The sequence below is a fragment of the Marmota marmota genome, unplaced genomic scaffold, assembly GCF_001458135.2.
Source record: "Marmota marmota marmota unplaced genomic scaffold, marMar, whole genome shotgun sequence".
Classification (NCBI taxonomy): Eukaryota; Metazoa; Chordata; class Mammalia; order Rodentia; family Sciuridae; genus Marmota; species Marmota marmota.
Genome location: NW_026000205.1, coordinates 1,491,083 through 1,515,979, shown reverse-complemented (window position 1 = coordinate 1,515,979; position 24,897 = coordinate 1,491,083). Strand labels below are relative to the sequence as shown.

General features: G+C 36.9%; 1 protein-coding gene and 1 pseudogene across 4 annotated transcripts in view; one reads left to right on the top strand and one right to left on the bottom strand.

The window, feature by feature from the left end:
• Slc6a16 (solute carrier family 6 member 16) overlaps nt 1–24,897 on the bottom strand; it is a 51,677-nt gene that overhangs the window by 7,632 nt on the left and 19,148 nt on the right. The window contains exons 2-8 of one of the 4 annotated variants that reach the window (XM_048790552.1): nt 12,034–12,132; nt 10,554–11,059; nt 10,022–10,179; nt 9,739–9,865; nt 9,361–9,536; nt 9,014–9,124; nt 8,612–8,853 (exon numbers count right to left, since the gene is read on the bottom strand). In XM_048790552.1, coding sequence (XP_048646509.1) covers nt 8,612–8,853; nt 9,014–9,124; nt 9,361–9,536; nt 9,739–9,865; nt 10,022–10,179; nt 10,554–11,059; nt 12,034–12,056 — 1,343 coding nt within the window. In that variant the 5' untranslated portion in view covers nt 12,057–12,132. Of the gene's footprint in view, nt 1–8,611; nt 8,854–9,013; nt 9,125–9,360; nt 9,537–9,738; nt 10,180–10,553; nt 11,060–12,033; nt 12,133–24,507; nt 24,892–24,897 lie in introns of those variants that run through there. The other 3 variants (XM_048790549.1, XM_048790550.1, XM_048790551.1) reach the window with 3 other exon arrangements.
• LOC107151565 lies at nt 12,284–13,089 on the top strand (annotated as a pseudogene).

The window sequence follows — 24,897 nt, the reverse complement described above, 5'->3', positions numbered from 1 at the left end:
AACTATTTTGAAAATGCATACTCCAATAAAATCTCAAACACATAAACAAATTTCTAGACACATATGACCTACCCAAACTGAACCAGGAGGACATACATAATTTAAATAGATCAATCTCAAGCAATGAAATAGAAGACACCATCAAAAGCCAGTTTGGTATGGGGTTGTGGCTCAGAGGTAAAGCACTCGCCCACCACGTGTGAGGCACTGGGTTCCACCCTCAGCACCACATAAAAATAAATTAATTAAAGTATTGTGTGTGAGGAGCCACTGCACGCACCTTTAAGTCCTGATGCACCACGGGGATCTGAAAGATCACTTAGTTTGGCGCCTAGTGCCATGACTTGTGACTCAAGTCTTTTCCCTCACTCAGATAATAAGGTGTGGCCCTGGGAGTAGCCCTAGGAGTAGGCAACACCCAGAGGGGTTGAGCTACACTCACCTGTTCCCTTATAATCCTACCCCTTGCCTCATTTAAATAGTTTTCCCCAATAAAAGAGTTCAGCATGTTCGTGATCTCTCTACAACTAAACTAAAACTACAACTAAATATATATATATATATATATATATATATATATATATATATTTTTTTTTTTTTTTTTAAGGAAAAAAAAGTCTACCAACCAAGAAAAGCCCAGGACCAGACAGATTCTCAGCCAAGTTCTACAAGACCTTCAAAGAAGAACTAATACCAATACTCTACAAATTATGCCATGAAATAGGAAAGGAGCAAACCCTTCCAAACTCATTCTATGAGGCTAGTATCACCCTGATACCAAAATCAGACAAAGACGTATCAAGGAAAGAAAACTTCAGACCAATATCCCTAGATACATAGACATAAAAATTGCCAATAAAATCCTGGCAAATCGCATACAAAAACATATTAAAAATATAGTACACTCTGATCAAGTGGCTTTCATCCAAGGGATGCAAGGTTGGTTCAACATATGTAAATCAATAAATGTAATACATCATATCAATAGACTTAAAGACAAGAATCATATGATTATCTCAACAGATACAGAAAAAGCATTTGAAAAAATACAGTATCTCTTCATGTTCAAAACATGGGAAAAACTAGGGATAGTAGGAACACACCTCAACATTATAAAAGCTATCTAAGCTAAGCCCAATGCCATCATTCTAAATGGAGAAAAACTGAAAACATTTCCTCTAAAAACTGGAGCAACACATGGATTCCCTCTTTCACCACTTCTATTCAACATAGTCCTTGAAACTCTAGCTAAAGCAATCAGACTGACGAAAGAAATTAAAGGGTTATAAATAGGAAAAGAAGAACCCAACCTATCACTATTTGCTGATGACATGATTTTATATTTATATAGAAGATGCAAAAATTCCACAAGAAAACTTCAAGAACTAATAAATGAATTCAGCAAAGTAGCAGGATAAAAAATCAATACCCATAAATCAAATGCATTTCTATACATAAGCAATGAATCTACTACAAGAGAAATTAGGAAAACTACCCCATTCACAATAGCCTCAAAAGAAAAAAAATAAAATATTTGGGAATCCATCTAACAAGGGAGGTAAAAGACCTCTACAATGAAAACTACAGAACACTAAAGAAAGGAATTGAAGACGATCTTAGAAGAGTGAAAGATCTCCTATAGTCTTAGACAGGCAAAATTAATATTGTCAAAATGGCCACACTACAAAACTGTTATACATATTTAATGCAATTCCTATTAAAATCCCAATGACATTCTTCACAGAAGCTAGAAACAGCAATCATGATATTCATTTGGAAAAATAAAAGACTCAGAATAGCCAAAGCAATCCTTAGTAAGAGAGAAATAGGAGATATCACAATACCAGACCTCAAACTATACTACAGAGCAATAGTAACAAAAAAGGCATGGTGTTTTCACCACAACAGATATGTAGACCAATGGTAAAAAATAGAAGACACAGATAAAAATCCACATAAATATAGTTATATTAGACAAAGATGCCAAAAATATACACTGGAGAAAAGATAGCCTCTTTAACAAATGGTGCTGGGAAAACAACTAAAAAAATATATTTAAGGAAAAAAAAGTCTACCAACCAAGAAAAGCCCAGGACCAGACAGATAAATAAATCTTTATATAGAAAAATGAAATTAAACCTCTATTTCTCACACTGCACAAAAAATCAACTCAAAGTGGATCAAAAACTTAGGCACAGGCTGGGGATGTGGCTTAAGCGGTAGTGCGCTCGCCTGGCATGCATGCAGCCCGGGTTCGATCCTCAGCACCACATACAAACAAAGATGTTGTGTCCGCCGAAAACTAAAAAGTAAATATTAAAAAAAAAAAAAAAAAACTTAGGCACTAGAATAGAGACCTTATGCCTAATAGAAGAAAAAGTGGGCCCAAATCTTCATCATGTTGGCTTAAGACCTGACTTCCTTAACAAGACTTCTAAAGCACAAAAAGTAAAATAAGAATCAATAAATGGGATGGATTCAAACTAAAAAGTTTCTTCTCAGCAAAGGAAACAATCAATAATGTGAAAAGAGAGCCTATAGAATGGGGCTCACACACCTCACATAGAGCACTAATCTCCAGGATATATAAAGAACTCGAAAAACTTACTACCAAAAAACCCCCCAAATAATTCATTCAATAGATGGGCTAAGGAACTGAACAGACACTTCACAGAAGAAGAAATACAACTGATCAACAAACATGGAAAAATGATCATCATCTCTAGCTATTAGAGAAATGCAAATCAAAACTAAGATTTCATCTCACCCCAGTCAGAATGGCAATTATCAAGAATACAAGCAATAAAAGCATTGACAAGGATGTGGGGTAAAAGGTACACTCATACATTGCTGGTGGGACTGCAAATCAGTGCAACCACTTTGGAAAGCAGTATGGAGATTCCTAAGAAAACTTGGAATGGAACTACATCTGACCCAGCTGTCCTACTTCTCGGTTTATACCCAAAGGACTTAAAAATCAGTTTACTACAGTGACACAGCCACATCAATGTTTACAGTAGCTCAATTCACATGTGGTATATATACACAATGGAAGATCACTCAGCCTTAGAGAAAATAAAAGAGAGAAACCCACATTCATAGTTGGTGTCACCACTCTCTTTCAGCAATTAACAGGATAAATAGATAAAAAATTCCCATACATAGACTTGAACAAATATCAAACAAATTGATCTAATTGGCATTTATAGGCCACGCCATCCAACAATAGCAGAATGTATGTTCTTCTAAAGTAAACATGGAATATTTCCCAAGATAGACCATACACTGAGCCATAAAGTAAAATAAAGGAATTGCAACTATTTTCTGCAATGGCATTGATTATTACTATTATTACTCCTACTATTGTTTTTGTTACTATTATTATGTACTAGGGTTGGACCAGGGGTGCTTTACCATTTAGCAACATCCCATAGCCTTTTCTATTTATTTATTTAGAGACAGGGTCTCAAAGTTGCTTAGGGCCTCACTATGTTGCTGAGGCTGGCCTTAAATTTGTGATCCTGTCTTAGCCCCTGAGTGGCTGGGATTACAGGTGTGCACCACCACGCCTAGCAACAATGACACTGAATATTAAATCATTAATAACAACTAAAGAGTTAAAACCCAAATACTTGGAAAATTTTTAAAATACTTCTAAATAGCCAAGGGTCAAAGAAGAAATTAGAAGGAAAAAAGTATTTATTATTTTGAGTGAAAACAAAACAATGTATCAAAATTTGTGAGATGTAGTTAAAGTGTTACAATTTACCACATTAACAAAATATAGGAGAAATAGATACCTAAGCAGGAAAACCATGGTTGGATATGCAATCATTTCAATAATTATGTAATAAAAGCTTAACAAAATCTCAGCACACATTTGTAAAAACTCACAGAAAACTAGGAACAGAATCAAAATTCCTTCAACTTGATAAAAGATACCTAGGGGGAAATCCCAACAAATAATACACAGGTGAAACACTGCTTCCCCCTGAGAATAGCAAAATGCAAAGATATCCTATCCTACTCCTATCTAACTGAGAACTGGAGATTATAGCCAGGCCAATAAAGCAGAATTTAATTTAAATAATTTTTAAAAGATCAGAAAGAAAAAGTCAAATCTTTATTTGCCAACCATGATTGTGTATTACAAAAACCTAAAGCTACAAGAACCAATACATGAGTCCAGCAAGATCCATACACACAACTCTGCTGCATTTCAATATACTAAAATTAGCAATAAGAAACCGAAATTTAAGGGCTGGGGTTGTGGCTCAGCGGTAGAGCACTCGCCTAGCGTGTGTGAGGCCCTGGGTTCGATCCTCAGCACCACATAAGAATAAACAAAATAAAGGTATTGTGTCTAACTACAACTAAGAAATAAATATTTTAAAAAAGAAACTGAAACTTAAGCCAGGCACGGTGGCACATGCCTGAAATCCCAGCAAATGGGGTAGTTGAGGCAGGAGGGCTCTAAGTTTGAGGCCAGCCTTAGCAACTTAACAAGGCCTGTCTCAAAATAAAAAGGGTTGGGGATGTAGGTCAGTGGTAAAGTGCCCCTGGGTTCAAATCCCCAGAACTCTCTCCCCAAAAGGAACAAACTTCCCAACATTCAGTAATATAAATTAAAAACAAAACATTATGCTAGCTAGTCAGATGTAAGAATGCATAGAATATGATTCCATTTACTGTATTAAAGACAAATCTATAGTGATAGAAAACATTAGTGATTGACTAGGTAAGGGAAACAGAAAATACTGACAGTTTACGAGACCTGGAATATATAGTAAATAGGTCTAACGAATAAGATGAGAGTGCTAATGAGACAGAGGCAATATGTAAAGAAATAATGGCTGAGAATTTCTGAAGCAAATAAAAAACAGCAATCTACAGACAAAAGAAGCCAAAATAACTCAAAAAAATAAAACGAATTCTCCCTTGGATACATTATAATGAAATTACAGAAAACCAAATAAAGAAACAATCTTAAAAGGTAAAAAGAGAGGTTACCTTCTGACAGCTAAATTCTCAACAATCACAATTAAAGCTGGCAGAGAGTGGTCTATCTTCAATGTGCTGGGGTAGAAAGGTCCTGCCACGCTAGCAATCTATAGGTAGATACAAGAGATTTCAAAACACAGTGAAATAAAGATATTTTAAAAGGAGAAAAACATGGAATTCTCATTAGCAGACCCTCACTGAAAAATCTGAAAGGATATTCTTCAAGTAGATGGAAATCATAAATGGAAGGCTTGGGTAACAAGAAACAATAAAAAGAAAATGGTAAAATAGGAGGTAGTACATCTAATCACATTTTGCATAATAAATGTAAATTTTAGAAAAAAATTTAAAATCAAAATACATGATGTAAAGTTCACATGTAAATGCATATAGAGTTTTATGTCCCTTGTTTTGGAAGAGGATACAGTACTGATTTCCTTTGGACACTGAAATCAAGAATGCATACTGTAAATTCTAGGGTCATCATTTAATTGCTAAGAGAACAGAAAAAAAGTCCACTGAGGCCTTAGGCTCAATACTCAGCACTTAAATAATATAAAATAAAATAGCTAAATTCTATTTAGCTATTTTATTTATCTAATTCTATTTGATCAAGTATTCTCATCAACAGAATGGGTTGTCAAGCTTTTTAAAGTTTTGTGCTTTAATAAATGGAATACAGTACTTTAAGTTTTGAGTGAATTTGAATTTTTTTTCAAGGTTGAGGTCCTCTTTTATTGTAGTTATAATATGGGATTTTGTTTTAATCATTGTAAAGTTGGTATACAATTTACTGGCAAGAATTTTTCATCCATCACCACTATTTCCAATTCCATGTTATTATTCTAAACATAAACTCTATCCATTAAGCAGTAATTCAGCTTTCCCTTCCCCCAACTTCTGGCAACTTCTAATCTACTTTCTGTCTCTGTATTTATCTGTATACTGTATTTATCTATTCTAAATATTTCAAGTAAGTGGACATACAACATTTATCTTTTTGTATCTAGCTTATTTGACTTAGCATGCGTTCAAGATTCATTAAAGCTATAGCACATGGGGCTGGGGTGTGGCTCAGTGCTGGAGCGATTGCCTAACATGTATGAGGCACTGGATTCAATCCTAAGCATCACATAAAAAAATGAGTGAATAAATAAAGTTATTTTTAAAAAGTTACAGCATATATCAGAATGTAATTCCTTTTTATGGATGAACAACCCATTGTGTATATGTACCACATTTATGTATTTGTTGATGGAAATGTGGGTTGTTTTCAACTTTGGCTATTATAAATGATGCTGCTATAAACATTCACATCTCTCTCTGATATGTGATCAAGTATCTCTTTCAACAAGTATCTGTTCAAGTTCCTTTTTAATTCTTTTAGACATATACCTAGAAATGGAATTGTTGGGTCAACAAATTGTTTAACTTTTTGAAGAACTGCTAAACTGCACAGTAGTTTCACCATTTTAAACTCCAACCAGCAATGTACAAGGATTCCAATTTCTCCATTTTCACCAAAACTTATTTTCTTTTTTAAAAAAATTATAGCTAACAGTAGATGTGAAATAGTATCTCACTGTGGCTTTGATTTGCATTTCTCTAATAACTAATGCTGCTGAGCATCTTTTCATGTGTTTACTGCTCATTTGTGTATATTTGAAGAAAAGTCTATTTCAATACTTCGTCCATTTTAAATATTGGATTGTCTTTTTGTTGTTAAGTTGCAGAAGTCCTTTATATGTCCCAGATCTTGTCAAATGTATAATTTGCAAATATTTTCTCCCATACTTTAGGTGTTTTTTTCACTCTCTTCATAATGTTCTTTGATGAAGTCCAATTTATCTATTTTTTCTTTTGTTGCCTTTGCTTTTAGTGTTTGTTTGCTCTTGCAGTGCTGGAGACTGAATCCAGGGCCATGCACATTCTAGGCAAGCCCTCTATCATAGAGCTACATCTCCCTGCCTTTTTAAAGTTTTATTTTGAGACAGGATTTTGCTAAGTTGCCCAGACTGACCCCAAACTTGTAGTCTACCCATCTTAAAAAAAAAAAAAGGAAGCTTGAAGGCTCACACATGTTAATTTCAAAATATATTACAAAATAACAGTAATGAATACAGTGAGATACTGGTATGAGAATGTCACATAAACCAATGAAACAGAATTAAGAGCCAGAAATGGACCCTCATGTCTGTGGCCAGTTAATTTTCAACAAGGGTGCCAAGACCACTGAATTGGGAAAGAAGTTTCAACATGAAAAGGTGCTAATTAGACTTCTACACACAAAAGAATGAAGTTTAACCCTTAAATTACATTCCTATGCAAAAAAGGAACTCAAAATTGATCAAAAGACTAAATTTAAGAGTTGAAACTGTTTTTCAATTCTTAGAAGGGAACATAGGGGCAAATCTTCATGACCATGGATTTGGCAACGGTTTTAAAAACATGCCACTAAAGCCAGGCATAGTGGCACACACCTATAATCCCAACTCCTCTGGAAGGCCTTATCTGGCTTGCTGAGACAGAAATTAACAGCTCTGTCCTCTAGTGATTTCCCACCACCATTCCTTCCAGTTATCACAAGGTATGACTGTCTTAGTATCTAATCCTTTTCTCCTTCTCTCTCCAAAACTGAAACCCAAAGGAAAACAAGAAATGTTTTTCTGATTCACCTGTCCAAATCTCCATGGTATACAAAGAGTATTTTCATAGTAGGGAAAACTGTCAGTGGATATAAGAAGAATAAGTTCTGATATTCTATTGCACAGTAAGGTGATTACAATTAACAATGTTGTATTAGTTCAAAGTAACTAGAAGAAAGAATTTTAAACAATCTCACTACAAGAAATGATAAATATTTGAGATGAATATGGTAAATACCCTGATTTTATCATTATACGTTATATATATGTGTGTGTGTGTGTGTATAAACATCACTACATTCCATAAATATGTACAATGAGTAATATGTCAATGAAAAACAAGGGCTAGGAATGTATCTCAGTGATAGGGCACTTGCCCAGCATGTATGAGGCCCTAGGTTCAATCCTGAGTACTATGAAAATAAGTGAATAAAGTAAAACAGAAAACATAAATCCCTAGTGGATGTTTTTGGAATTAAAGCCAAAGAATAAATAAGTTATCAGACAAAAACGGCTTTACTACTGAGAATCCTTTTGAATTTAATATGCTAGATGAACAAAAATTGTTAAATTTGGGAGTCCACAGTTAAGAATTCAGGAAATGGAGGGCTCTGGACAGTTCTCTGTATGGGTGTGGCCTTAAACACAATTTTGTGAATCTAGAAATAGAGTAATTTGAATGTTTATCATTTTTATCATATCTCTGTTAGCATATCCACTCTAAGGTAGATAGCTGGCAGACTCTAAGTCTCAACATTTCTAGAGCTAGAAAAGGGTTCTGAGAAAGATAAAACATGACCGAGGATTCTATCCTGTGTTTTTAGCTATAGAGTAAAGTAGCAATTTGCAATTACATCTGAGGTGGAGATGTGAGAGTCTGGTTCTTTGTAGCATCTTTAGGATTAAGGTCTCTGAGTTCTGAAATTCCCTGGGACTTGGACCCTCAATTAAGAAGCTGGTCTTACTTCTCATTGCAGCGGTATGTGAGGACCGTAGCCCAGAAGCCCAGCACTGAGAGGATGAAAGTTGTAAAAAGCAATAAGGTGACCACGATGACCACAGCCATGATGAAGGTATCCATGACACAGTTGTTGGACTGGGGCATGTGCGAGGCTAAGGAGACAATGGGGCCAAAGCCTAGGCCCAGCTGAAACACAACTTGGCTCCCTGCTCTTGACCACACATTTACGTTGTACAAAGCTGACACCTAAAAGGGAAAAGTCAAGTGTAAGAGAGATTTAAAGAACAAGAGGACGACTATAGCAGAAATGCTGGGGGGAGTTGGGGGAAGCACAGAATGAGATGACACAGAAAGAAGGCCTTAAAAACAGGCAGCCATGATAACTTTTGAGGAAGAGATACCTCACCTTGGCAACCAGCAAATGTTGAAGGCCATATATTGCCCCTTCCAGCAGTAGACTCCGGATAAGGAAACAGAAGAGGATGAAATAGGGAAGTAGTACCAAGACATACATTACCTGAATTGAGAGTAGGACATATCAGCAATCATGTACCAGTAGGAGCCAAACAACAGTCAGCAGGGATCAAAAATTCTGAGTCAGGAATTAGTAGGAGTTTAAAAAAACTCAGCAGGAGTCAGGGGCTAGTGGGAGTAAAAGGCTAGAAGGAGTAAAAAATTAGATCCACATGTAACAAAGTGAGGAATGGGTTAGAGCTTCTGAGAATATCAACGAATACAAAAATGGTGGCTCACCTTCCCAATGGACTGGAGTCCATTGATGATAAAAACACCAATGAGACACCAGGACACAAATAAGGGAAGGCTCAGACTTAAGACCGGTAGCCCACCATCCTCAATTCTGTCTGAAGCCTTCAAGGTCTGCTGGTACCAGAAGTAGATGGAGGGTGTCGTCCGTGCACAGGCTGGATCTGGAGGGACCTGGCTTTGGATATGCCTGCTAGACAGGGTAACCCCTCCCCACTTCTTTATTCCCACTCACTTCCCTATACCTTCCCCTCCCAATTATTTTTCCTTCTCTCTTCCTTTTCCCTCCTTCCTTGCTCCTTTCTCCTCTTCCAAATTTCCTTCCAGCTATTTTCCCTTTCTCTTCCTCTCTCATTTCCTCCTCACCAAAGTCACTGGCATTCTTCAATAAGGGACATTTCTCCCATGGAACAGGGAACTGGAAGAAGTGGCTCAAGTAGAAGAGGATCCAAGAATTGAACACATTCATGTATATACTGGTGATGAAGCACACCTGGAGACCAGGGAGGAAGTGGCTGGGGAGGAAGACTAGGGACAGGAAAAAGGAAGGGATCTGACAGAGCGCTGAGGGACAGAAGGGACTTGACCCATGGACGTTGGGATGTGGGTGGGGTATTAAGGTAGGCCTCAGCATCCCAGTGCTCCTCACCATGAAGCTGATGTACCCCACTCCACCAGCCCAGGGGCCAATGATCTTCCACAAATCCAGGCTACCCTGCTGCAGCATCTGGCCAACTGCCATCTCCAGGAAAAGGAGAGGAATCCCAACAAAGACCAGAATGATGATATAGATCATGAAGAAGCTACCTGTGAAAAGGATTTAGGAGGGGTTCTGAAAAACTTCTGGGCTTTCAGTACCCAGATTTATTCACAGGCCCAGGAAGACATGCTCACCACCAGCATTCATCTGTTTCTACATCCCTCACTGTCCCACATCTGGTCCCCTAGTTCCTAATTTCTGGAAGACCTAAATACCTAATTTCTACCCCACCCATGACCAGGTCTCCAGCCCTATCATCCTCCTGTACCTCTACCCTTTTTCATTCCCCCAGGTATTCAGGCACTTCATACCTATCCCGCTCAAAGTACCAAGTCTCCAACATCTACATATCTCAGAGATGTTATAAATTGAAGCTTGGACAGTCTTCTGTCCTGCTAGCCCCTTATGAATCAAGACTTACAGCCTCCTTTGTGAATCCAGAGGTAGACAAAGTTCCAGAGCTGGGTTGGCCTCAAAGAGTAGCCCACCAAGGTCAGAATATAATAAAATTTTTGGGGCCAGAGTGGACGCACAAGGAAGGTACCTTCCTTCTCTGTCACTTCCACCTTTTCCTTCGAGTGTTTCTGCTTCATGATTGAGGTAGCTGTCACATCTGATACAATATTTTGCTTGGGTTGGCTGTTGGCCCTGGTCTGAGCCTCAAAAGCATGGGTCTCCCAGGCCTCAGCCTTTGCAGTCCGGGTTGCCAAATCCTGAAACTCTGAAATAGAGGCTGCAGAAGACCAGGTGACTGGGTCCTTGCTTTCCAAAATATGGATTTCTGGGACACCATCAGTAAGCTTTGTCAAAGTAGATGAGGTTGTTTCCAGCAAGGATACTGAAGTGTGGGCCTCTATCTCCATCCCAGGAAGAGTCTCACGAGCATCTCTAGCTTCTTCAACAGAACGTTCACCTTTCTGAGTAGACCTTAAGACCATCAAAAACTATAGATTTCAGATTTTATAGTTAGGAATTTATTGAGTTCCAAGACAATTCTTAGTACTTCCTTAAACAAAACCTCATTTCTATCCCTACTACCACTGACATTCAAAGTGCATATGCATGCACACAAACTCATATCCCTCTTACATAAGTTCTATTTTTTTTTTAAGTACCAGAGACTGAATCCAGGGACGCTTAGCCACTGAGCCACATCCCCAGCCTTTTTAAAATATTTTATTTAGAGATAGGGTCTACAGAATTGCTTAGGGCCTCACTAAATTGCTGAGGCCGGCTTTGAACTCACAATCCTGCCTCAGCCTCCTGAGCCAATGGGATTACAGGCATGCCCCACTGCACCCAGCAAGTTTTACTTCTTAGAAATGTCTTAATGCAAGAAACAGGGGTAGAGGGGCTGGGGATGTGGCTCAAGCAGTAACGTGCTCGCCTGGCATACGCGGGGCACTGGGGTTCGATCCTCAACATCACATAAAAATAAAATAAAGATGATGTGTCCACCGAAACTGATCTCTCTCTCTCTGTCTCTCTCTCTAAAAAAAAAAGAAAAAGAAAAAGAAACAAGGGTAGGAATCACACTCAAAGGATTTCTGAGACTGAGATACATTCCCTACAGAAGGAGGTACCATTTAAGTTAGACTTTTGAATCAAAGAATCTAATTTAATCCTAATCTTCTTTATTCTTTAGGAAAGTTGTCTTACCTCTATGAACTTTCTCATCTGTAAAGTACTCAGGTCTCTGCTCAAATATTACCTCACCAGAGATGCCTTCCCTGTCTATTTCAAATAGCAGCTACCTACTCACCACTCTTTCCATCTTACCTCTGTTCATTTTTCTTCCTAGCCTTTCTTTAGCTCCTGATTTTTGATGTTATTATCTACTGAATGTATCCAGTGTCCATCTCTGCTTCCTGCTCTACACCCAGACAGAAGATGGTACTTACCTCAAAACTGGGGCCACTCTCATCTCTGCTTGCTATGCTCCCGCCACTCTGACCTTTGGCTGGCTTCAAAAGTCTATAAGACAATGGGCAAGAATTGAGCTGGAAAAGAAAAGAAAAAAAAATGGCTGTAAAAGAGAGAGAGAGAGGGAGGGAAGTGGAGCTTTATTTTAAAGGGAATGAGCATACTATACAAAATCAGAGGTTGCAGGTAGGCCTCAAGTCAGCACTGGCACATCTGGTCACATGGATAATGAACTGTAAGACACACTATTTCCAAAGAGTTCTTGGTTGCTCAGGAAATGTTTACAATTCAATGATATGTCTTTAATTTATCTCTACTATATGTAAGTATGCAATAAAAGAAAAGACTGACAGAAAAATGCATGAACATATAGAAGGGAAAGGACTGTTGGAAAGTTTATATCCTTCTCTCTTTTAGATAGTTGTAACCTGTCTACAAAAAAAGCATATTACTTTAATACTCAAAAAATATATATATATATAGCAGCTGCAGGGAACTGGCGAGGATACACAAATGATAGGTTCTCTACACCTGCTGAAAGCTTTCTCAGAAAAACTAGCATTCCCCAGCCCACAACAGCAGACGAAACTGATTTCACTACCAGAGATGCTGGGGATTCCAGCACTTATCCTATGCAGTGCTCAGCACTGCTCAAAAACAGTTTTGTGGTACTCGAAGGACAACTAAGCGAAAACAGTAGAGATGTCAACTTCTAAAACTGGAAAGCATGGTCATTCCAAGGTATACCTTGTTGGAACTGATATTTTCATAGGCAAAAAATATGAAGATATGTGCCTTTCTACTCATAAGATGGATGTTCCAAATATTAAGAGAAATGATTATCAACTGATGTGCATTCAGGATGGTTACCTTTCCCTAACAACAGAAACTGGTTAAGTTCATGAGGATCTTAAACTGCCAGAAAATAAGGTAGGCAAAGAAATAGAAAGTACAATGCAGGTGAAGATGTACTGGTGTCTGTTATGTGTGCAAGGAGTGAAGAATATGCTGAAGCCATAAAGCACTGCAAATAAATGGGGACATCAGGCACGAGCCAACAGTTTGGATCTGGATCAATTGCAGATCTAAAGTTTGGTTCTAAATTGTCACCAAAGGTATGACATTCATAAGCAACCTCATTTTTTTTTTTAACTGTTTTGAAGTTGTGCTGGTTCATTCTGCAAGTAGTCAGCAACTCAAAAAAATCAATATATATAATTTTTAAAAATTTTGTGTCTTTCCTATAACATTCCTACAGTTTTATTATGTGGGTCCAAGAAACATGAAGCTTCAGCAAATGTGATTTGTCTGAGCAAATCATTCCTTAATTTTAATAAAATGATTATTGAACTAGGGTTTTAAAAAAGATAATATAGCATTTGGTAGTACTGAAGTACCATATTTAAGTTAAATTGCTCTGCATTAATTTCAGACTTAATGTCATAGAATACGTAGATTATGGATTCAAATTGTTAGTTTCAGTCTGTGTGTGGCAAACAAATCTTTAAACAAAAATCATGTTATCAAAGAGTATCAGTTATCTTGGTGGTTGTGTGAAATGATATACATTACTTTGGTCATACCATTCTTTGCCACACTGTTGGCAGACGTAAGCCTTAGATGGTGGTTTTAGTACTTGCTTGTCATTGACAGAGGGACACTGAGTTGTTGGGTGAAAATAAACAAGTCACACTGTAAAGATGACAAAAAGGATAGTGGCAAAGGAGGTTGGTAAACTCTAGGTTTTGACTTGAGACCTTTGTAATCAGCATAAAAATTAGGAAGCAACTTTTTTAAAGAAATTTTTTAGTTATAGATGGTCACAATGTCTTTATTTATTTTTATGTGGTGCTGAGGATCGAACCCAGTGCCTCACACCTGCGAGGCAAGTGCTCTACCACTGAGCTACAGCCCCAGCCCAGGAAGCAGCTTTTTAGTTGTATTTTTGCTTTTAGCTTTTGTTCCCCATGACTCCCTGGCATTGAAAGGACTGACCTGCTTTACAGGACACTGTGCAGTGCTTTTTTTGCAACCATGTTGAATTAAGTGTTGGTATTTACCAGTAATTGTTCCTTTTCAACCATTTTAAAGTATTTTTTTACCTTAAAATATTAGACTTGGACTGGGGTTGTAGCTCAGCAGTAGCCACAAGCGAGGCCCTGGGTTTGATCCTCAGCACCACATAAATAAATAAAATAAAGATATTGTGTTCAACCACAACTAAAAAATAAATATTTAAGAAAAAAAAATATTAGACTGAGAATTCTTAAGTTGACTTGGAATTCTTTAAATTGATTTGTTAAATTTATGTATTTTTTTCTAAAGTAAAATGAAAGTCAATCATGGAATAAATGTTACTTTATTTAAAATTATTATTTAACTTATTTTTTAATATTTATTGTTTTGTTGTAGCTAGACACAATACCTTTTATTTTATTTATTTATTTTCTGTGGTGCTGAGGATCAAACCCAGGGCCTCGCACATGCTAGGCAAGCGCTCTACCGCAGAGCCACAACCCTAGCTCTATTTAACTTATTTTAAGTGTTATGTATTTTTTCTGTTTTCTGTCTTAATTCAGTACCAATGTGAAATGTGAAATTTAACTAGGAAAGAAGTCTATAAGCCAAATCATTCTTTAAAGTGTTTCAGGTGACATCACTGCACTCCCATTTTGTCTTTTAGATCATTCATATATATGTTTGTGTGTGTGTGTATGCACATGTATATATCCATATATATCCAATATATATCCATATATAGTCATTCCAAAATTTTAGACATCATTATAGAGTTTAGCTCAGTAGCAATGATTACATTGGAGTGAAACTTAGAACAAAATCACTTATCTCAGTAATGCCTTAGTTCTCTAAGACAAGTTCTGAGATCTTTCCCATCATGGCTTGACCTCAAAGGTCTTTGTTCCTATCATCTAGAGAAAAACATGAGATATAACTCATCTAATAAGTGACCAGAAAGAGTGTTAGGAACATAAGATCTCCAAAATTCAGTTGCTTAATTTGTACACACTTTAAAATTTTGTCTTGGCCTCAACAAACCCATTTGGACAAGAAGCAAGATACTTTAAGTACAAGGAAGAGGATTCTAAAGCACAAGAAATACTGAAGTTACAATAATTCTTTTAGTAAGACATTAGCTTTTGCCCATCTAAAGCACAATTAGTAATTAGGCTGAATTATTTCCAGTATTGTTTTTTTTTAATTTTTTAAAATAGTTGTAGGTGGACAGCTTGCCTTTGTTTATTATTTTATGCAGTGCTAAGGACTGAACCCAGTGCCTCATACATGCTAGGCAAGCGTTCTGAGCTACAGTCCCAGCCCCTCTTTTATTTTTAAGACACACTTATTCCACATCATGATTAGACCATTATATTTAGCAATCAACAAGCATGAATGCAAAAAAAAAAAAAAAGTCTACATTAAACCTTTGAGAGCTTTACACTTTTCTCAGAAAAGAAACTAAAATAACCTGTTATACAATTAGTCACAAATATAGTCCTCCAGGTTTTTTTTGCCCATACACATGAGTATTGTCTAAATCTTATCTTCTTTGTAGCAGCTAGGTCCTGCCATCACTGTGCTTGGCTGAGTTTACAAATCTATTGTAAACTATAGCTTCCCTGTCACTTCTCTGGCTCTCCTCTCCTGCTAAGCTTTGTTTTCAGGCAGTATTAAAACCTTCTGTCACTGCCATAGCTACTGCTGCTGCTGCAACCGTCATAGCCACCTTGGTTTCATGGTTTAGCAAAATATTGGTCTCCACCACCATAAGGTCCAGAGCTTCTTCCTCCAAAGTTCCCACACCCACCATGGCCACTGAAGTTCCCTCCATAACCAAAATTGTCATTTCCTCCAAAACCAGCTCCAAAGTTTCCAGAACTGCTTCGACCTCTTTGGCTTAATGAAGCATTAGCCATCTCTTGCTTTGATGGGGCTCTTGTTACTTCACAGTTGTGGCCATTCACAGTATGGTATTTCATAGATGGAAAGCATGTCTTCATTTATTTAATGTGGTGCTGTGGATTGAACCCAGTGCCTCACCTACACTAGGCAAGTGCTCTGCCACTGAGCTATAGCCACTCCCACAGTATGGTATTTCTGAATGACACAGAGTCTTGTTTGTCAAAAATTACAAAGCTAAGCTGCCGCCCCGACCTATGCGGCAGTTGAACTTAAGATGGCTGGTGTGAATCTGCAGGGACACCAAACAAAACACAGACACAATTTACCTTTGCACAAGCTTCAGGACAGCTTCTCCACTTTCGGCCTCAGGCTTCCCAAGAGAGAGAGCAAGAGAAAGTCACGAGAGGCAGGCAAGAGAGAGTGAGCATGTAAGTGAGCTTTTATTGGGGGAACTCTTGTTCTTTAGAAAGTTCTATCCAAAAAAGGCCAGAAGGGGCAGGGATACAAGGGAACAGGTGAGTGTAACTCAACCCTGTGGGCACATCCCACAAAAAAGATCCCTTACTATCCAAGCTAGACTCTGCCCTAACCAGAGCGAATGCAATGGTTGGTCAGAATCTGAGGCATCAGGACTAGAAGGGTACGGTCATTCTTTGTGGCTCCCCACACAAAGCCCCTTTTCTTTCCACTGCCTTGGTCAGTCATGATTTCAATAACTTCAATTTTTTGGGGGGGCTGGGGATGTGGCTCAAGCGGTAGCGCGTTTGCCTGGCATGCGTGCGGCCCGGGTTCGATCCTCAGCACCACATACAAACAAAGATGTTGTGTCCGCCGAAAACTAAAAAAAAATAAATAAATATTAAAATTAAAAAAAAAAAAAAATAACTTCAATTTTTCCGTACTGTTCAAAATAATATTGTAGGTAATGTGGATTCAGGGTCTTTAATGGTACCAACAAAGATCTTCTCCACAGTTAAGTGGGCCCCTGGTCTTTGAGAATCTTCTATTGAGACAGCTCTCTGGTTCCACAACTCTTCCATCCACCTTGTGTGGTCTTGCATGCATGGCTGCATCCACTTCCTCCACAGTGGTGTTTAAGTGAAAAACCCAAAGCCCCTGGAGCACTTGGTATTTGGGTCTCTCATTACCATACAGTCCATGAATCTTCCCCATTGCTCAAAAATGGCTTCTCAGACTCTCAGTTGTTTCAAAGCTCAGCCCTTCAATGAACAGCTTCAACAGCTGTTCTGGCTCTTTAGGGAAGTCTGATTTAGACATGAAAGGCAACAGGAAGAGACTTTAAGGATACTTCATCTGAGGTGTCCAAGGCAGAAAGGAATAAGCTAACAAATATATCTCCTTCCAGTATTCTATTTAAGTATTTACTACATACTGCTTTAGTTTTTGTAGTACTCTAATCTCTCACTTCTGGTTGACATTACCCATAGGAATTCCAGAAAAGTATTAAACTGTGTTGCTGGCTGGTCATTCTTCTGGACCCAGTTAACCATACTAGACTTCTGACCTAGTATTAGTTCTAGATTAGCATGCCCTTGTTCTTCCTAATTTGTCAAACTTTACATAAATATGTTTTCAATTGTGATATAACGATCTATAAATGATAATAATGCATCTCTATCTCCATACCTTGTATGACAAAAGCTATTTATGTATAAATATTGCATTTTAAATACTATATGAAGTGTAAATACTCTAACATAATTATAGATTTTGAAGATATGGGACTTTATTTTCACATAAGTCATTTCTCTATAACTAATTAGTAAAGCTTTATAAATTGTATTAAAAGGAAGCAGGGAACATATATTTTTTTAACAGAACAGAAGTGAATTCTTTTTTTTTTTTTTGGTACTGGGGATTGAACTCAGGAGCACTCAACCACTGAGCCACATCCCTAACCCTATTTTGTACTTTATTTATAGACAGGGTCTCACAGAGTTGCTTAGCACCTCACTAAATTGCTGAGGCTGACTTTGAACTCACAATCCTCCTGCCTGAGCCTCCTGAGCCACTGGATTACAGGCATACATTCTTTTTTGGCATCAGAGAAAAGTTAAAAGTTGATTCCTACTATTTGTTGTACTTTTTTTGTAGCAAATGTTAAATATTACAAGTTATTATGTGTAGAATTTAGATTGTCATGTTGATAGATTATACAATGATACACCATTTTTGTCTGTACACATTTCACCAGTTTATAAACAATATTAACAGGTTGAAGTTTGTTTCTTTCTAAGAAAGCATATTTTATTTCTATTGTGAACATTTCGTTACACCTTATTTGCTACAAAGTTGTGTACTCTCTGACAGATTCAAATCATTGCTGTTCTGATGACACATTTGCATCATAACATAATTGCGATGTTCTTTTATGCTCTCCTCCAAGGGCTGTCAGTCACTTGAAGAAATTGTTGCTAACCAAGCTCTGGCCTCAGTTTCTCTTAATGGTACAGATTTCTATACCATGCTTTATATTAATTACCAAAATTCCTGCAACCTAACAATAATATCTTAAACAGGAAATGTTGCAATAAAATGTTTAGGCTATAAAACTTATGGACACAATTTTTCATTACAGCACAATATGAGTGTGTACATGTGCACATATAGCTTTGTATGTTTGTTCTTTTTCCAAAGACCTTCCCAATTAAAAGTACTATAGGCTGGTAGTGCCTCAAATGTTGGTAACTTTTAAATTTTAATTTACACTTTTCCAGAATTTGTTTTTGTACTTTAAGGTTTCTCAATTAGATTGTTTCTAGTTGCACTATAATTTGAATGCATTATTCTCAGGGCTGTTTGTGCTAAGAGCTGAAGTTTCATTATTTTAAAGCTTACTGCCTGAAAGTATATTGCAAACTATTCCCAAATTGTAACACTTTACTACATACATATAAAAAATCCTTAATAACAACTACTTGCTAGGTATTTCAGAAAAAAATGGAAATATTAGTAGCAGTTATACTGAAATCTTGCCATATTCTCCATTTTAGAACAGAATTGAGTTGTCTTTATCTTGGAGCCCTATTCTGACTGATATATTTGATAGCATTCCTTTGGCATGGACCCCAAAGATGGTTTTAGAGCCAAACACTCATGTAATGGTTCTCAAACATATTTAGGGATAACAGATTGAAAATTCATAATGTTCTTTTGGGTACCTTAAAATGTTTACATACTGAATTCTTTTTTAATATTTGTTTTTTAGTTGTGGTTGGACACAATACCTTTATTTCACTTATTTTTTTTTTTTTAATGTGGTGCTGAGGATCGAACCCAGGGTCTCGCACATGCAAGGCAAGCGCTCTACCACTGAGCCACAACCCTAGCCCCTTACATTCTGAATTCTCTAATATTAACTAGGAACACATTTCCTATGAGAAAATGTGGCTCTTAGGCAGTATAAAAGCAAAAAAAAAAAAAAAAAAGCATATTTCCATAAACAATTATGTTGTACTGCTAGTTCTGATAGTTTCAAGTTTTCCAATAGTACCTAGGCATATTTCATCAGTTTCAAGCTTTTTTTCCCCTCTGCTAGTAATAGGCAACATAGATTTAAGAAAAACTTACAGTGAAAAATCCTAAAATTGAGAAAATTCAGTCTATTAACTTTGATCTCTTACATTTTTTCTGCTGAATTGGGTATAGGGCATCGTTATTTGATTTTAGCAGGGAGCATATGGATTTAGTTTACAGAACACAGATGTTCTGTGGGAACATGGCTTAAAGTCACTTTGTAATTTAATTTTTTTCCATTAAATAAACATCTGAACACCAATTTAACTACCAAGTAAGGCCAAGTGCCTGAAAAGTGCTGTATATATCTAGTAAACATTTTTTCTTTATGGGAAAGATGCATCGTATAGCAATGCACACAAAGCTTTCACCTGCTAGAAAAATACTTTTGCCAAACTTTGTCATTCACCACTAGTTCCTTCTCTAGGGTTTTAACCCAGAGCCTCATGCATTGTTGTAAAAAACTCTTTACAACAGATAGAAACCTAGTTTATCATTTAAAAAAAGAGAGAGATTCTCTGATTTATTTGCAGTTCATACATTTCTTGTTATTGGTAGAATTAGTTTTATCTTAGTTCAAGAATGCACTTTTTAAAAACTCTGGACACTAAATTCCATTCAGCAACGTCTTAGCAGCTTGTCATGTTAATTGTGAACTTTCTTGAGAAAAATTCTTTATTGTGGTTAATATCTACTACAAGCACTCTTTCACTTATTACAAAGCATAATGAAAATTGCTAGCTCTATACTAACATAATGAAAATGACTAGTTCTATAATTGATTTATGTACTTTCATCCTCCTCCCCAAAAATGAAATAGTTGAAACTGCATTATCTAATCCATTGGCACTTTATCAGTAATGCATTTTATTTGTCTTAAGTATAGAAGAATTCTTGCTTTTACTTGCAGAAACTCAAATGTTTTTGCTAAAATTTTAAAATTGTAAAATATGTACTATGAATATTATAATTGTGCATTTTACATTTCAAAAATGGGTAAAATCCAATTGTGAAGTCTTTGACTACAGTAAAATAACCTTTAAAATATAGACAGTAAGTGGCCAGGGTTGTGGCTCAGTGATTGAGTGCTTGCCTAGCATGTGTGAAGCACTAGGTTTGATCCCTGGCATTACATAAAAATAAAAACAAATAAAATAAAGGTATTTTGTCCATCTTACAACTAAAAAAAATGTAGATGGTAAACATCAATTATAACATTTTGTTACCTTAAAATATATTTGTCTGTTAACTTTATCAGTTATACTAAATAAAATAAAGTTGATTTTTTTAAAAAAGAAAAATATATATCAAGAAATAAAAATTAAAAATTAATACTGGACACAGGAATCAGGTTGAAGTAGCTCTTATCAACCAAATAAGAATGTATAAATTTATACAACCAGAGATTTGAAAAATCATGTTCTATTTGTGTAATAAGAATTGTAATGTATTCCACTGTCATATATAAATTTAAAAAATTAATTTTAAAAATGCATATATTTATAGTGACATAAGTAAAGGGAAAAAAGCCTTTTCCTTACATTACAGTGCAAACTCAACTAAGGAACACTCTATAAAACAACTGGCCTGCATTTGAACAGGACATCATCATAGCAACTGGGCAATCTTCGACTGGTGCACCAAGAAATCCCCAAGAGAGCTATCACCTCTGTCCCTGGACAATTCTAGGACCATAATTCATTTTGTGGTCCCAACATTTTTTATTTTTATTTTGAGGCAGTATCTCTCTGAACTGCAGAGACTGGCCTTGAACTTGTGATCCTCCTGCATCAACTTCCCAAGTAAATGGGATAACAGGCACTCAACTTTAAATTTTTTTTTCCCTTGGGTGGGAAGATTATGGGTAAGTTTGTACTTCGGTGTTCATGTGGCTCTTTGTCCTAAAAGATGCTTTCTTTTGTTTTAGTGGTGAATGGTAGGAGTATCCAGAGTTTGCAACTTAAAAAAAAAAAAATTAACCTTGACATGATTTCAGTCTTAAAATTGTAATTCCAGACTTACAACACTTCCATCTTTCCTTGTCGTTATAACTTTGACATATTTAAATGCAGGCCAGCCTCCCAAGTAGCAGGGATTATAGGTGTGTGCCACATAATTCAGCTAAAGAAAAATTTAAGGTACGTTAAAAGATACAGAGTAAAGAGACTGGAGGTAAAGCTCAGTGGTGGAGTGTGTGCTTAGAATGCACTAGGCTCTGGGTTCAAACCCTAGCAACCACTCCCCCCCCCCCAAAAAAAACAGTTAAAAGGCAACCCCAAGAAGGAGATAAAATATTGGCAAATCACATATAGAGAACTCCTGAAATACAACAAAAAAAAATCAAACAATGCAAAAATGGACAAAGGACTTTTATATAGACATTTCTCCAAAGAAGATACACAAATGGTCAAGAAACATATGAAAAGATGCTCAGAATCACTAACCATTAAAGAAATAGAAATCAAAACTACAGTGAGGGATGTGGCTCACTGTATTTGGCCAAAATAGCCAAATAATTAGGTACAGTGCTTGCCTAGTATGCATGAGGCCCCGGGTTAAAACCCTAGCACTGCAAAAAAATAAAAATAAAAAAGCAAACTACAGGGGCTGGGGTTGTGGCTCTGCGGTTGAGCGCTTGCCTAGCACATGCGAGGCCCTGGGTTCAATCCTCAGTACCACATAAAAATTAATAAATAAAGATATTGTGTCCATCTAAAAAATATTAAAAAAAGCAAACTACAGTGATATATCACCTCACACCCATACCCACTAGGATGACTAATGTAAAAAAAAAAATTAGAAAATAAGAAGTGTAGCAAGAATGTAGAGAAATTGGAAGCCTTGTATACTGTTAGTAGAAATGTAAAACTGTGCAACTGCTAAGAAAAACAATATGGTTGGTCCTCAAACATTAAAAATAGAATCACCATATCACCCAGCAACAGAGTATAAACACAAGATAAGTGAAAGCAGGATTTTATGAGATGCTTATACATCCAGTTACATAACAGCTATTATTCACAATAGCTAAAACGTGGAAGCAACCTATGTGTCCATGGATGGATAAATGGATAAGCAAACTTTGATATACATATGTATACAATGGAATATTATTCAGCCTTAAAAGGAAGGAAATTGTGATCTATGCTATAAAAGGGATGAACCTTGAGGAAATTATGTTAAGTGAAATAAATCAGACAAATACTATATGATTACAGTTACATGAGTTACAGTAGTCAAAATCATACAGGCAGAAAATAAATGATGACTATTGGTAGCTGAAAGGAAAGGGGAATAAGGAGTTATTGTTCAATAAGTTTAGACTTTCAGTCTTACAATATGAAAAGAGTTATGAAAATACATTGTGATGATGGTTGAATAACATTATCAATATATTTAATACCACTGAACTGCACAGTTAAAAATGGTTAAGACAGTAAATTTCATGTGGTGTGTATTTTTTTTGACACAGTATCTTTATTTTATTTTTACGTGGTGCTGAGGATCAAATCCAGTGCCTCATGTATCCTAGGCCAGCACTCTGCCACTGAGCCACAACCCTAGCCCTCCAAATCGGTAAGTAAAAACATCTCAATACAATAGGCATCTCTAGGGCCAGCAACCTCAGAAAGGATTTATTCTCCTAGAATGAGTGAGTTTTCTGAAGAGTAAGTTGTTATGAAGAAGCAAGCTTGACCCCTGAATCTCTGGTTTCTTGTCTTGCCAGATGATGTCTCCCTCTCATACATACTCCTACCATGGTCTAATCAACATGTTGTGACACAGCAAAGACACCTTCATTAAGGCTGAGCAGAATGCAGTGATATGTTGAACCTCCAGTACTATCAACAGAAATAAACCTCTTTTGTTTGTAAACACCAGGCTTCAGATATTTTGTTATAGTAACAGAAAATAGGCTAATATGCAGATACAAAATTTGTAATTATTCATTAGAAACTCTGTTCAATACACTTTTCTGAATAAGTATTGTATTTCACTTTTGTTTTTTGTTTTATAAGGTACTTTGATAAAAGTAATGAAAATTATGGTCAGCCTTCATTCACCATATACTGTGTGGTAGGCATAGTACTGAGTGCTTTACATATATTTGTCTCTTACAACATGAATTTTTCCAGGGACTCTTGGATATTTGAGACTTGGAAACTAGATCACTTTGCTTTAGCCCATAATCCTTTTGAAGCTGAGGATTAAACCCAGGGCTTTGTGCATGTGAGGTGCGTGCTCTATTACTGAGCTACATCCCAGCCCCACAACTTTAAATTTTAAAAATAAAAGTACAGGGGCTGGGGTGGTGGCTCAGTTTTAGAGTGCTTGACTGGCATGCATGAGGCACTGGGTTCCATCCTTGACACCACATAAAAACACCTAAAACTAAAGATACATAAATAGATAAGTATTTTTTAAAAAATAAAAATAAAATAAAAGTACAAAAAATAGCCGAAATAGCCAAATAATTAGTGGAAATGTTCAGAACGGTGTCACAAAAACTAAAAATAGAAAACGGATCTAATTAAGTCTCATATTTTCAACATAAAATCAAGCAAGATAAACTCTGAAAATTATCTACCATTACTTCTTTCATTTGGGTTTGGCTTTTCTTTTTCTTTTGAAAAAGGAGGGCTGAGGGGTTGTGGCTCAGTGGTAGAGTGCTCACCTAGAATGCTTGAGGCACTGATTTCAATCCTCAGCACCACATAAATGTAAAATAAGGATGTTGTGTCCACTTAAAACTAAGAAATAAATATTTTACAAAAAAAAAAAAGGGCTGAGGTTCAGTGGTAGAGTGCTTGCCTAGCATGTATAAGGCACTGGGTTCGATTCTCAGCACCACCTATAAATTAATAAATAAATAGAGATCCATCAACAACTAAAAAATATTGAAAAAGAAAAAAGTGAACAGAAAACTCCAATCGGTTTATATAAAAGTTAAGGAAGCTCGGGAAGCTGGAGACATCTGATAGTTGTCAGCTTACCTAGAGGCATAAATCTTCACTGCTCCTAGATATTTGCCAGCAGCTGAAACGGAACATACCTCAAAGTAAGAAGCCGCACTTCTGCTTCTCAGAGTGCACCGCGTGGTTAACCGACCCCTGACTCCGCCCCTCAAGGCCAGGTGCACACGTGGGAGACAGACTCGCCGTGGGGTCGTCATTCCCTCGTGGTGCTGGGGGCTGAGCCCGGGCCCTGCGCATGGGAGGCAGGCCCTCTGCCAACCAGAGTCTCCATCCTTCACCACATTCAAGAAGAGCAGCCCTTCCAAAGTGTTTTCTGGCAAATTGGCCAGTTTAACCCTTGAGTGAGAGCCGCGTCCGGCCAACCGCCCGCTCGGGAAACTTGCAGCGCGGGCCCCGCTGCTCCCTCGC